Below are 13,977 nucleotides of genomic sequence, written 5' to 3' on the forward strand. Positions count from 1 at the left end.
GGGTAGGGAGGATTGAATACTGAGACTTCCTCAATCATCTAAACTAGAACAACCGTCTCAGTAACGGGTGTATATAATCCATTTTAAATTCAGGCTCTAACACAACAAAATGTGGAAAAAGTCAAGAGGTTGAATACTTTCTGAAGGGTCTGTATAATACAAAATATAAAGTAAGTAGATTTACACAATATACTGTACACAGGCAACAGCCCAAACGGAACAGCCTCTGTATCAGGCTTAACCTTCCTACAGGTAGATGGCAAGACTGAGAGAAACCAAATCTAATATCTCACATAATACACTTGGCCCCACCTAGCACTGTACTATTACCATTACCCAATCGACAATTAAAATCACTAAACTGGTTTTACATTGTAAAAGGCAATTTCCATACCAATAGTTACATTAGTACATGTGTCTAATATACGACTTCATGATAATAGTTCATCAAAGTTCATAAATTGAACACTTCTAATCATCTGAGGGAAGAATGTGTCTCTAATATGGTCATACATTTGGCAGGTGGTTAGGAAGTGCAGCTCAGTTTACACCTCATTTTGTGGGGACAGTAAAATGTTTTGTCCAGGAAGTTGTCTAGAAGGGATTGAATTTGTTGTTGCCTAGATGTTTTTTGGTAGGTTTCTACACTACTTTCCTTCCATCTATAGCCTTTCTTAATAGTGTGCAGTTCCTTTGACTTTGATGGCTCATGATTGAGCATTGCTCTTTTCAGGTAGACTATGATTTTGATGTGATCTGATATGGGTGTTAGTGGGCTGACTGTGAATGCTCTGAAAGACTCTGGGTTGAGGTCAGTAATAAAGTAAGCTACAGTACTACTGCCAAGGGATGAGCTGTAGTTGTATCTACCATAGGAGTCTCCTCGGAGCCTAAAAATGACTATGTACAGACCCAGCGTGCGACAGAGCTGCAGGAGTTGTGAACCAGTTTTGTTGGTTGTTTTCTCATAGTTGTGTCTAGAGGGCATATTTGGGAGGTAATACTGACACCTCCAGGTAGGTGTTTGTCCCCATGTGTGCTGAGAGTGTCAGGTTCTTGTCCAATTCTGTCATTTACTTCGCCACAGACTTGTACATGTCCCTGTGCTTGGAAATGGTTCATCTCCCCCTCTAGGATGGAGAAGCTGTCATCGTTAAATTATGGAGATTCTATTGGGGGGATTTAGGTATCACACATGAGGACATGTTTCTGTGAAATATCTAATTTACTTATTACTTTCTAGCCAGATGTAAAATGTTCCTGTTTTGACTAATTTCATAGAGTGGGTTAGGTCTGGTCTATACCAATTAGCATACCTCCTGAGTCTCTTCCCTGTTTCACACCTGGTAGTTTGGTGGATGGGACTACCAGCTCTCTGTAACCTACAGGGCAATCAGTGGGTCAACTCCTCTATACCATGTTTCTTGTAGGATGACAATGTCTATTTCCAATTTCTTTGAAGTCTGTATATTTGTATATTCCAGGATTAGATGGTAAAAGCTTTGTGTTCCATAGTGTCTAATGTTGTTTTCATGTGGTTTAGGCTCAGACCAATACAGTAGATGTGAGCAGAGCATGTCGAGCATCTGACACATACTGTGCCTCTTAGGTCGCAGGATGGGGCTTGGGAGGATGTATTAGTGGGGGTTGGGCATGTGGCTTTTCTCACGGCCTGGGCACATGTGCAGCTGTCATGTTGAAGTTGTTGCTGCAGGGGCGTGGGTTCTCGGGAAGGGGTCTCGCAGGTCTGGGAGGGTGTTTCGCTGGTCTGTGCGTGGTGTCCATTGCTCTGTTGCTCCTCTATGAGGTGCTGGGGCTGCAGTTGAGGTTGACGTCCTTCAGGGTTCTTGCAAAAGCTGGGATTGCTTCCTTGTAGAGGTGCTCCTGGTCGTAAAGGCTGTTCAAGTCCATGGTGGAGTGGAGGGTCAGGTACACACTAAGTTTTGAGGCACAGTCCTGGGGAATGCTTGCATTCACCTGCTGTATGGTGGCAAGGTGAATTTATTTTTGTGGTAGCAGGGTGGAGATGACCACTTGTGCATTGGGGAAAATGGATGAAGCTTTTTCAATCACTCCCTTGTGTGCTGTGGTCACCCTTTCCTGCTGGTCCCTCAGGTCATTTATGCTCGTGTGAATTATGATGTTGCTGGGGGACCCTAGTCTGTCCTCTGAAAACAGCTTCAGGGCATGCTTAGTGTGATCACCAGAGCTTAGCCACTTTGTGTTTGGGAAAAATTGTATTCGCGTGAATGTATTTCCCATTTGAGTTAATGAGGAGCACAAACTGGCTTTTGTGTGTCCTCATTGGATGTGTGGGGGTTGTCAGGAGGGCTATCGGGGGAGCTGACAGGGGGGCTTTTAGAAGGGATTGGGGTCTGTTGGGTTGGTGTTATCTGTCCCATGGTGGTATTGAGGTTGTCGTCCGGGTCTGAGGTGGGCTGATCTGATGGCTTCTCTGGGGGAGTGTCCTGCTCTATGTCACACCTCAGCTTCTCATTTCCTCTTTCAGTGCTGTTTGCTTTGTCATGTATTTCTCTCCTTCCTCCTTTACTGCTGTTAGCTGTGCCATGTGTTCCTCTCTCTCCTCAAGTTCTCTCACCTCAGTCCGGAGTGCAGCCACCTCTCTGACAGCCATCTATCTTCAATTTCAGCCCTCCAGGTCTTGTTGGGGGGGTTGAGGATGAGGTGTGATCAGACTCACTCACAATGGGGGAGTCGTCCAAGAGAGATCTTTTCCTGTGGTGCTCTTTGATCCCGTAAACGTCCTGCTGAAACTGCATGAGTATGCCCCCTGCACCATTACTTTTCCAGACTTGTACACGTTGATAGAGGTTGTTTCAAATTCCTCAATGTCTAGAGTTCCCACCGTGGGCCAATACCCTCTCTCTTGACATAGAGGTAGTGTGCTCTTATAGCACTGTGCAGTGCCAGGGGATGGTCTGTGCGTAAAATTAAGTTGCTTAAGTTCCCCTCTTTGTAGCAGTCAGCAAATAGTGTCTCTGGTTTGTAGCTTCTTTTTGTACTTATTCTGGGCAGTGTTGTTTTTAATATCCAAGGGATACTGTACTGTCATGACATCTGCACAGAGGGAAGCCATGCAGCAGGGAGCTTCCAAGGCCTTTGCATTTGGGTGGAGGAGGCTGTGAAACTCTGCTGCCTTTTTTGGGCTCAAGAGTTTTCACTCATCTCACTTCACACTTCAATGCTAATTGAAGTTGCAGCCAGGTCTGATCTGTCCTAGCAGCTTGGTAGCTTAGTAGCCTTATTATCTTAGCTTTATATAACAAAATGACCTAGAGATTATTGTCTTTTACCTTTTGGCTTCAGAAGCAGCTTTAGACTGATCATTACTCACTCAGTTTTGGGTTGGATGGTATTTCCATGTTTCCGCTGTGTTTTCTTCTGCAGGTTTTGGTTTGCTAGAAGTTGTTTCTTGATAGTCCTTGGTAGTAATAATTTCAGGTCATTTTGTCCAAAACCAAAGTTTTAGATTTGTAATTTTGATTTGGAGTGAAGGTTTTGATGTAGAGGGAAGTATCTTGTATAAGTCAACTCTAATTCAATTTATTGGGCAGAAGAACGAATGAGCCCATGAGTTCATGACCTCTCTCAATTCATTTAAATTCAAAGGGCTTTATTGGCGTAGGAAACATATGTTTATATGGCCAAAGCAAGTGAAATAGATAATAAACAAAAATGAAATAATAAATATAAAATGAACAGTAAATAATACACTCACAAGTTTTAAAGGAATATACATTTCAAAGGTCATATTGTGACTATGTATAGTGTTATAATGAAGTGCAAATGGTTAAAGTACAAAAGGGAAAATAAAAAAAAATGGGTGATATTTACAATGGTGTTTGTTCTTCACTGGTTTCCCTTTTCTTGTGTCAACAGGTCACAAATCTTGTTGCTGTGATGACACACTGTGGTATTTCACCCAATAGATATGGTAGTTTATCAAAATTAGATTTGTTTTCAAATTCTTTGTGGGTCTGTGTAGTCTGAGGGAAATATGTGTATCTAATGTGGTCATACACTTGTCAGGAGGTTAGAAAGTGCAGCTCCGTTTCCACCTCATTTTGTGGGGAGTGTGCACATAGCCTGTCTTCTTTTGAGAGCCAGGTCTGCCTACGGTGGCCTTTCTCAATAGCAAGGCTATGCTCACTGAGTCTGTACATAGTCAAAGATTTCCTTACTTCCAGTCACAGTGGTCAGGCATTCTGTCACTGTGTACTCTCTATTTAGGGCCAAATAGCATTCCAGTTTGTTCTGTTTGACAATTCTGACAATTCTTTTCAATGTGTCAAGTAATTATCTTTCTGTTTTCTCATGATTTGGTTGGGTCTAATTGTGTTGCTGTTGTTGTCCTTGGGCTCTTATCTTAACTTCTACTGCAGCTACAGCTGGTCCCAGCCTGCCCTGCTCTGAGCTCAAGGAAGGAATGGACCTCCATCTTCAGCAGGTTGATCACATGGTTTGGACCCTCGCCTTCAATGGTAAGAACTGGTGAACTGATAAGTTAGAGAAAGTACCTTTTATAGGGAATAGGTACCCAGGGGCGGACATACCTTTTACCTGCTTCAGTACAACAGTCGGGACGAAGAACCCAAGTACACTGAGGAGTCTCAGAGGAGTCATAAGACTTTAGACCTAGTGTAGCCTGAAAGGTAAGTTAACCTTCAAGGAGAAGAAATATCAGAGCACTGCCTTTACAACTCAAGAAGAGAGCAACCAGGAACACAACTCAGGAAGGAGAACAATCCTGAGGAAAAGAGCGACCACCAGAAGAACACTCAACTCAAGGACAAAGGACACACAGCCATCTCCCCCTTTTATTCTCCATCGTGCTGTCTACCAGAGCCAAGGATCAACAACAAAGACTTTAATCAGACTGAGTATAACATTCCTTCAACATTCAGATATTCTCCAGGTATTTACTTCTTAAATTTCAACTTTTTCTCATGATCATTCTCATTATGTTTGTAAATATTTTGAATAATATCATGAAATGTTGATTGTATAAAGATATTTTGTCATTTATTTTGGTAAAAAGGGCTCCAATTGATTCTTTCAAGAATAAATTCCTTCAGATAAATAAATAATTACTATTGTTCTCAATTTAGTCTTACAAAGTTATTGTTAAAATAACTCATAAGTCAGGTCTTCTTTGAAGATAATATTTGTCCAATACTGGACTGGTGCCTTGTTTGAATAATTTCATAGCAATAAGTGTACACATTACTCAACCTTACTCAACATTACTTAACCGCTATAACTCATCTAGATTATCCTGTATTTGAATGAATACTTCTCATTACATTGTGGTTGGAATTAATCAAATGATAGCTGTTCAAGATAACCAAGTAAACCTTATGGCCTGGCAGTAAAATATTTATGTTGTTGTTGCAAATTGTCATTACCACACTGTCATTACCACCTCACAATGTGTTGGTAATGACGATTTCCAGGTTATTACCATCAGAAAGTACACTCTTTTGTATGACTTTTGTATGAAATTAGTATACCCCTTCTCAATACTGCTTATGAAATAATACTGTCTTAATAGGAATCAATAATATTGTAGATATCCATTTCTACCCACGTATTTTTAACTAATGCAAATTACCATGACCCTGTCTTACCCGCCGCACAGTCATTACCACCAAAATGTACAAATATTTCCTAAGAAAAAATATACTTACACATTAAATATCACATTTCTGTCTACTTCAAGTGTAAAGCACTTGTTCCCAAAATAACTATTGCAAAAATGATAACTATGTAAACATTTCAACAAGAAATTGCATTCTGATGTTACCCTCAGTGCAGAGGGCGGCAGAGACCATCCTAGAGACATTAACGACACTCAGGTGTGTACTATTTACTCGTTATGATTTCCCTGTTAAAAGAGAGTTGTGTTTTACCGTGTGCATTCGTTTCCTGAGTGAGTTTTTGGGACTTAGTGTTTGTTGTTTTTCTAGTGTACTGTGATCCTGCGGCTACCGTTTCTCAGTCAAGTATGTATGTTTATCCTTAACCACTGATTCCTCGTCTGGTCTCTTCTCTGAACCTGGGTCCGACCTCACCACGTCACAGCAAGCTTCTGCCTCAACATGGACCCAGCAGAGCTCACCCAGATCCAGAATACTATAAGCCACCAAGGAGCACGACGGGGGCGGCAGCAAGAACAACTCTCCGAAATATCAGAGACCCTCCGGGCACTTACCGATTCCCTCCAACCAGGGCCCAACTCCAACTCAGGAGGAGCCAATTCCCAAGTCTCATCGCCCAGTGCTACAGGCGTCGCCGTAGTTCCTCCAGGGAACCTGCACCAGGAACCCAAGATCCCAGCCCCCAGGCAGCATGAAGGCCACCCGGGAGGATGCAAGGGGTTCCTCACTCAGTGCTCTCTGGTGTTTGAGCTCCAGTCCTCCTCATTCCACATCGATCGGGCCATGATCGCCTACATCAGCTCTCTGCTCTCGGGCAAGGCCCTGGTGTGGGCAACGGCGGTGTGGAAATAGCAGCCACCATCCTGCAGCTCCATATTAGCCTTCATTGCAGCGCTGCGACGAGTCTTCAACCACCCAGTCGGCGGACGAGAAGCGGCAAAGAGTCAGACCAGTGGCTGACTTCGCCATTGAGTTCCGCACCCTCGCCGCCGAGAGTCGGCGGAATACTGAGGAACTGGTAACCGCTTTCCAACAGGGTTTGTCTAACTCTATCAAGGATGAACTGGTCGCTTGGGAACTGGGAGAGGACCTCGAGTCCCTGATAACACTGGCCATCAGGATTGACAACCACATCCGAGAACGTGTGAGACAGCGCCTTTTTGACACCATCCCGGTTTCCGGAGCTCCCCAAGCCCCCCGAGCCCAGCATTGAGGAGCCCAAGCAGCTGGGACACACACATCTGAGCCCACAGGAACTTGACAGGCTCATGCGTGACGGCTGCTGCCTCTACTGCAGAGGTCTCGGCCATCTTCCTTTTACATGTCCAGAGTTGACAGAAACGCCTGGGATCACCAGGACAAGGGGAGACCCTGATGAGCTGTGCAATTACACCTCAGCTACCCGTTCACCGTCTGACACTACCCGCAGCACTCCACTGGGACAACCGTCAGCACCACATTCACGCCTTCGTGGACTCTGGGACCACAGATAATTTCATTGACCAAGACTTTGCCAGAGAATTACAAATCCCCTGTGTGAAATGTCCTATCCCTCTGCAGATTCAAGCCCTCGATGGATGCCCCATTGGTTCCAGCCAGGTGGAATATCAGACCAAGCCCATTCTACTGCAGGTTGGACTCATCAAGCCTTCATGGTACCATGTAGGCCTGTTTTACACAGTCTCCTCTGAACAATTTGATGTTACTTGAACTATGTGAAGCATTTATTTGGGCTGCAATTTCTGGGCTGGTAACTCTAATGAACTTATCCTCTGCAGCGGAGGTAACTCTGGGTCTTCATGGGAGCCAGTTTCATCACTGCATCACTGCACATTCAAAGTTCTTGAAGTTTTCCGTATTGACTGACCTTCATGTCTTAAAGTAATGATGCACTGTCGGCAGTGCTTATTTGAGCTTTTCTTGCCATAACATGGACTTGTTCTTTTACCAAATAGGGCTATCTTCTGTATACCACCCCTACCTTGTCACAACACAACTGATTGGCTCAAATGCATTAAGAAGAAAATCAATTCAACAAAGTAACTTTTAACAAGGCACAATTTAAATGCATTCCAGGTGACTCCCTCATGAAGCTGGTTGAGAGAATGCCAAGAGTGTGCAAAGCTGTCATCAAGGCAAAGGGTGGCTACTTTGAAGAATCTCATTTATAAAATATATTTTCATTTGTTTAACCTTTTTGGATACAATATGATTCCATATGTGTTATTTCATAGTTTTGATGTCTTCCCTGCTATTCTACAATGTAGAAAATAGTACAAATAAATAAAAACCCTTGAATGAGTAGGTGTGTCCAAACTTTTGACGTACTGTATATATATTTTTATACGTACCGTTGTCCTTGTGGTGCAGTGCAACTTATTGTGTAAGAGATGCCTTAAAAACATTGAAGTATCCAGTATCCAATTGAATGACATGCATCTAAAACATGCTCAGAAGATCTCCTGCTTTCCAGCTGTTGACCCAACGACATCAGACAGAATATGTTGCATAAAAAAATGCAACATCAAAACACCATACATGTTGTCCCGTGTGGCTCAGTTGGTAGAGCATGGCGCTTGCAACGCCAGGGTTGTGGGTTCACTCCCCACGGGGGGACCAGGATGAATATGTATGAACTTTCCAATTTGTAAGTCGCTCTGGATAAGAGCGTCTGCTAAATGACTTAAATGTAAATGTAAATGTTTATCTGAATATGGGCAGACGTGTTATCACACAGTAGTAACGTAAACATTTTGAGATCCAAACAGTCGCTCCACATTCATCCGCCTGGACCGCCCCCAGGTAGTAAGAGTAGGCAACAACACGTCTGCCACGCTGATCCTTAACACTGGGGCCCCTCAGGGGTGTGTACTTAGTCCCCTCTTGTAATCCCTGTTCAAACACGACTCCAACACCATTAAGTTTGCTGACTACACAACAGTGGTAGGCCTGATCACCGACAACGATGAGACCGCCTATAGGGAGGAGGTCAGAGAACTGGCAGTGTGGTGCCATGACAACAACCTCTACCTCAATGTGAGAAAGACAAAGGAGCTGTTCGTGGACTACAGGAAAAGGCGAGCCGAACAGGCCCCCATTAACATCAATAGGGCTGTAGTGGAGCGGGTCAAGAGTTCAAAGTTCCTTGGTGTCCACATCACTAACGAACTATCATGGTCCAAACATACCAAGACAATCGTGAAGAGGCCACGACAAAACCTTTTCTCCCTCTGGATCGGTCCCCAGATTGTCAAAAGGTTCTACAGCTGCACCATCGAGAGCATCCTGGCCAGTTGTACTACCGCCTGGTATGGCAACTGCTCGGCATCCGACCTTAAGGCGCTACAGAGGGTAGTGCAAACGGCCCAATACATCACTGGGGCCAAGCTTCCTGCCCTCCAGGACCTATATAATAGGCGGTGTCAGAGGAAAGCCCATAGAATTGTCAGAGACTCCACGGCACGGCAAGCGGTACCGGAGCGCCAAGTCTAGGACCAAAAGCTTCAACCCCAAGCAATAAGACTTCAATAAGACTGCTGAACAATTCATAAAATCGCCACTGGACAATTTACATTGACCCCCGTCCCTTTTGTACACTCGCTGTTTGTTTGTTACCTATGCATAGTCACTTCGCCCCCACCTTCATGTACAGATTACCTCAACTAGCCTGTACCCTCGCACACTGGCTCGGTATCGGTGCCCCCTGTATATAACCTCCACAATGACTTTGTACCGGTGCCCCCTGTATATAACCTCCACACTGACTCGGTACCGGTGCCCCCTGTATATAACCTCCACACTGGCTCTGTATCGGTGCCCCCTGTATATAACCTCCACACTGGCTCGGTATCGGTGCCCCCTGTATATAACCTCCACACTGGCTCGGTATCGGTGCCCCCTGTATATAACCTCGTTATTGTTATTCTTATTGTGTTACTTTTATTATTACTTTTTCTTTATGACTACTTTGTAAATATTTTATTCTTCTTGAACTGCACGGTTGGTTAAGGACTTGTAAGTAAGCATTTCACAGTAAACCCTACACTAGTTGTATTTGGCGCATGTTACAAATAAAAATGTATTTGATTTTGATTTGATCAGACACCATTGAAAAACCAACAAGGATGTTAGCTAAAGAAAGCTAACTGTTTTCCTAACTTTATCATGCAAGCAAGCACATGTAATATATACAAAACATGAGCAGGAGAAAGTAAAGAATCTATACAATACCAACCATAGTGGAGGATAGAGAGTAGGAGTATTCCCTTCTTGGAGAAACACGAGAGGGGACCACCAGACATCTCTGTTAGGAGTTGTGTCTCTTTCCTCTGGTTGTACGTCCTCCTCATCTATCTCTGACTGGTAGCTTGAAGTTGACTCACCAAAACACACAGAGAAGAGAGAGAGAGGAGAAGAGAAAGAGCAGAGACTTCCTTTGATGAGAGCTGCTGTTCTATAAAAGACTCCATGTATGTTAGTTGAAAAGGAAGTCGCATTCTATAGTCACTCTGAAAATACACGTTCATGGTATTTTACAGGTAACGGTATTTTTTTTAACTTTATGAGCAGACCATTCAGGAGAAGAGAAAGGAGGGATAGAGAGACAGAGAGAGAGAGAGAGAGGAAGGAGGGAGAGAGAGAGGGAGAGAGAGAGAGAGAAGGGATAGAGAGAGAGAGAGAGAGAGAAGGGGGAGAGAGAGAGAGAGAAGGGGGAGAGAGAGAGCAAAGCCTTGCTGTCATAGGCAGACCTGTCTCTCAAGAGAAGACAGTCTATGTGCACACTGCCCACAAAATGAGGTGGAAACTGAGCTGCACTTCCTATCCTCCTGCCAAATGTATGACCATATTAGAGACACATATTTCCCTCAGATTACACAGACCCACAAAGAACAAATCCAATTTTGATCAACTCCCATATCTATTGGCTGAAATACCACAGTGTGCCATTACAGCAGAAACATAACCAGTGAAGAACAAACACCAATGTAAATACAACCCATATTTATGTTTATTTATTTTCCCTTTTGTACTTTAGCTATTTGCACATCGTTACAACACTGTATATAGCCATAATGTGTATATTGTCTTGGAGCTTCTATGAGTGTAATGTGTACAGTTTATTTTTAATTGTTGATTTAACTTTTGTTTACAGTCTATTTCACCTGCTTTGGCAATGTAAACATATGTTTCCCATGCCTATAAAGCCCTTTGAATTGAATTGAATTGAGAGAGAGCGACAGAGACAGAGAGAGAGAGAGAGATAGAGGATGTGATAATACAGTATGATAACAGTGTGTGTGCAGTTCTTCATATTGGCCTCATATGCCTGCAGAAGGGTTTGCATGAGCAATCCTGCATACTCATGATACTGTACATGAAAATCCCATCCACTTGTGTGTTTTCAGGAGGAAGTGGTTCCTATGTTACTTAGAAAGGCTCCCTTCTACGTTTCAATTTACATGTTGTTGTGATGTAACTTCCTGTAACTGGTGGTCTCCATGGCGACCTACTTCTGTTTCTCAGGAGCAGTGACCAAAGAGATTCTATTAAATTACTAGACTGTGTCATAGATACAAAATGGGGTAAAGATGGCAGAATCCTGATTTTACCTATGCAGGAAAATAAAAGTAAGGTAATATATCAGAAATTGTGTAATAGAATTATTGTCAACCTAAAATATTGTCATATAATTATAAATAGACTTTATACAGGTTTTAAACCAAATGTCTCTATAAGTAACCTCTGAAATATACACAGAGTATACAAAACATTAAGAACACTTGCTCTTTCCATGACATAGACTGACCAGGTGAATCCAGATGAAAGCTATCATCCCTCACTGATGTCACTTGTTAAATCCTTAAAGAAGGATTTTTAAGCCTTGACACTATTGAGACATGGATTGAGGTGAACGGGCAAGACAAAAGATTTAAGTGCCTTTGAATAGGGTATGGGAGTATGTGACAGGCGTGTCAAGAACTGCAACGCTGCTGGATTTTTCATGCCCAACAGTTTCCTGTGTGTATCAAGAATGGTCCACCACCCAAAGGACTTCCAGCCAACTTGACACAACTGTGGGAAGCATTGGAGTCAACATGGGCCAGCATCCCTGAGGAATGCTTTCGACACCTTGTGGAGTCCATGCCCCTACGAATTGAGGCTGTTCTGAGGGCAAAACAGGGGGAAAGGGGGTGCAACTCAACATCAGGAAGGTGTTCCTAATGTTTAGTATACTCAGTATATGTGAACAGACTATAAATGTCTACATTTGTGTATTGTTGGAAAGCTGTCATGCTATTATTATACAATGTCAGTACATGTTGCATTTCAAACCGTTATAAGTCCTGTTGTAAACTGATTTCAACCAGTGTATGGCTGTGGATTGCATTGTCTGAATAGAATGTTGACATATTGGCAGTTAATCTATAACATACAGTGCAGATAAATTCTTCAAATTCACTATTTTACACAATATCTTATCACAGAACTAGCAAACCATGATTGATCAACTCCCTAACTAAAATGGCTGACATTTATCTGTCTGACCGACCACATAGGTCTAAACACACAGACACATAACCCCCCTAGCTGGAACAGTGGTCTTACCAACGATGCAGGGAAATATCAGTCAGAGTCAGACAACCACCAATGTCATGAATCACCTTGACCTGGTCTGTAGGATGAGGAGGCAACATGCAAGAACTGTTAGTCATGCATACTGTACTTAGATGACCAATTCAACACAGTAATGGAAACATTTGATATTGTTACCATGTTATATCACATTCTGACTTATGAGTCTGACCTTTGTTTACTTGGAAGACCCCTTTGCAATCATAGGTGTGAATGTCCACATTTCATTTTTCAGTTGATTAAAAACAGTGAAGGCATTTGTGTGTATTGGTTGTAGAACTACAGTAGTTTAATGTTAAAGTATAGTGAGAGGTCATTACTATCTATGAGGGGGTTATAAAATGTTGCACATCACTCTATTTTTATCAGAGAAAGGATGTCATGTGTCTCATGTTTTTGATCTGTATTTCTGTTAGTATTTCCTGATGTTACAACTGAACTAGAACTGATCAACCTAAAGTACTAGTTTGGAGAGTTCTATTGTATTGTATTATATTGTATTCTATTATCAGGGGTATTCTTTGTGTATTAAAGTCAGTATCCAATGTAATGCCTAACATTTCATTATAGAGTGTGGCTGTCAACAATGTTGTTTAACCTTTTTGAGAGACTGGTTTTTGTTCGGAATTTCGGATGACTGACGTGCCCAAAGTAAACTGCCTGTTACTCAGGCACAGAAGCTAGGATATGCATATAAGTGGTAGCATTGGATAGAAAATACTCTAAAGTTTCCAAAACTGTTAAATAATGTCTGTGAGTTTAACAGAACTGATATGGCAGGCGAAAACCTGAGTAAAATCCATCCAGGAAATGGGATTTTTTTGATGTGAGTGTTTTTCACATTGACAGCCTATTAACCATACAAGAGGTTAGGGCCCAGATTGCAGTTCCTATGGCTTCCACTAGATGTCAACCGTCTTTAGACATGGTTTCAGGCTTGTTTTCTGAAAAATGAAGAAGAATGAGACCTTTTGGTCAGAGGACTGGGAATCATGCAGTGCTGGTTTGCGCTCGCTCTTCGTTGTTTTTCCTTTCTATTGAATACGCTATTGTCCAGTTGAAATATTATCGATTATTTAGATAAATGACAACCTGAGGATTAATTATAAACATGGTTTGACATGTTTCAACAAACTTTACCGGTACTGTTAGGATGTATTCGTCTGCGTGTTTTGACCGCCTTTGAGCCAGTGGATTACTGAACAAAATGCGCCAACAAAACAGAGTTTTTGGGATATAAAGAGGGACTTTATCGAACAAAACGACCATCTATTGTGTAGCTGGGACCCTTGTGATTGCAACCAGATGAAGATCTTCAAAGGTAAGTGATTAATTTTATCGCTATTTCTGACTTTCGTGACTCCTCTACTTGGTTGGAAAATGTTTGTATGCTTTTGTAAGCGGGGCGCTGTCCTCAGATAATCGCATGGTATGCTTTTGCCGTAAAGCCTTTTTGAAATCTGACAAAGCGGCTGGATTAACAAGAAGTGAATCTTTTAACCGATGTATAACACTTGTATTTTCATGAATGTTTATTATTACTATTTCTGTCATTTGAATTTGGCACACTGCAATTTCACCGGATGTTGTCGAGGTGGGTCGCTAGCGGCACGCCTAGCCCAAAGAGGTTTTAAACACTGAAATGTTGCCACCCTAACACTTTTCC

At 42.5% G+C, this 13,977-nt stretch overlaps 2 protein-coding genes across 2 annotated transcripts in view; both read right to left on the minus strand.

Annotated features, from left to right (window-relative positions):
• LOC139561664 (SLAM family member 5-like) overlaps positions 1 to 10,211 on the minus strand; it is a 96,780-nt gene extending 86,569 nt beyond the window's left edge. The window contains exon 1 of the mRNA XM_071378912.1: positions 9,913 to 10,211. Within this exon, the coding sequence (XP_071235013.1) occupies positions 9,913 to 10,027 (115 nt within the window). The 5' untranslated portion in view covers positions 10,028 to 10,211. The remainder of the gene's footprint in view (positions 1 to 9,912) is intronic.
• LOC139561660 (Fc receptor-like protein 3) overlaps positions 1 to 13,977 on the minus strand; it is a 37,589-nt gene that overhangs the window by 10,014 nt on the left and 13,598 nt on the right. The window lies entirely within an intron of this gene.

The sequence above is a fragment of the Salvelinus alpinus genome, chromosome 31 (assembly GCF_045679555.1).
Source record: "Salvelinus alpinus chromosome 31, SLU_Salpinus.1, whole genome shotgun sequence".
Classification (NCBI taxonomy): Eukaryota; Metazoa; Chordata; class Actinopteri; order Salmoniformes; family Salmonidae; genus Salvelinus; species Salvelinus alpinus.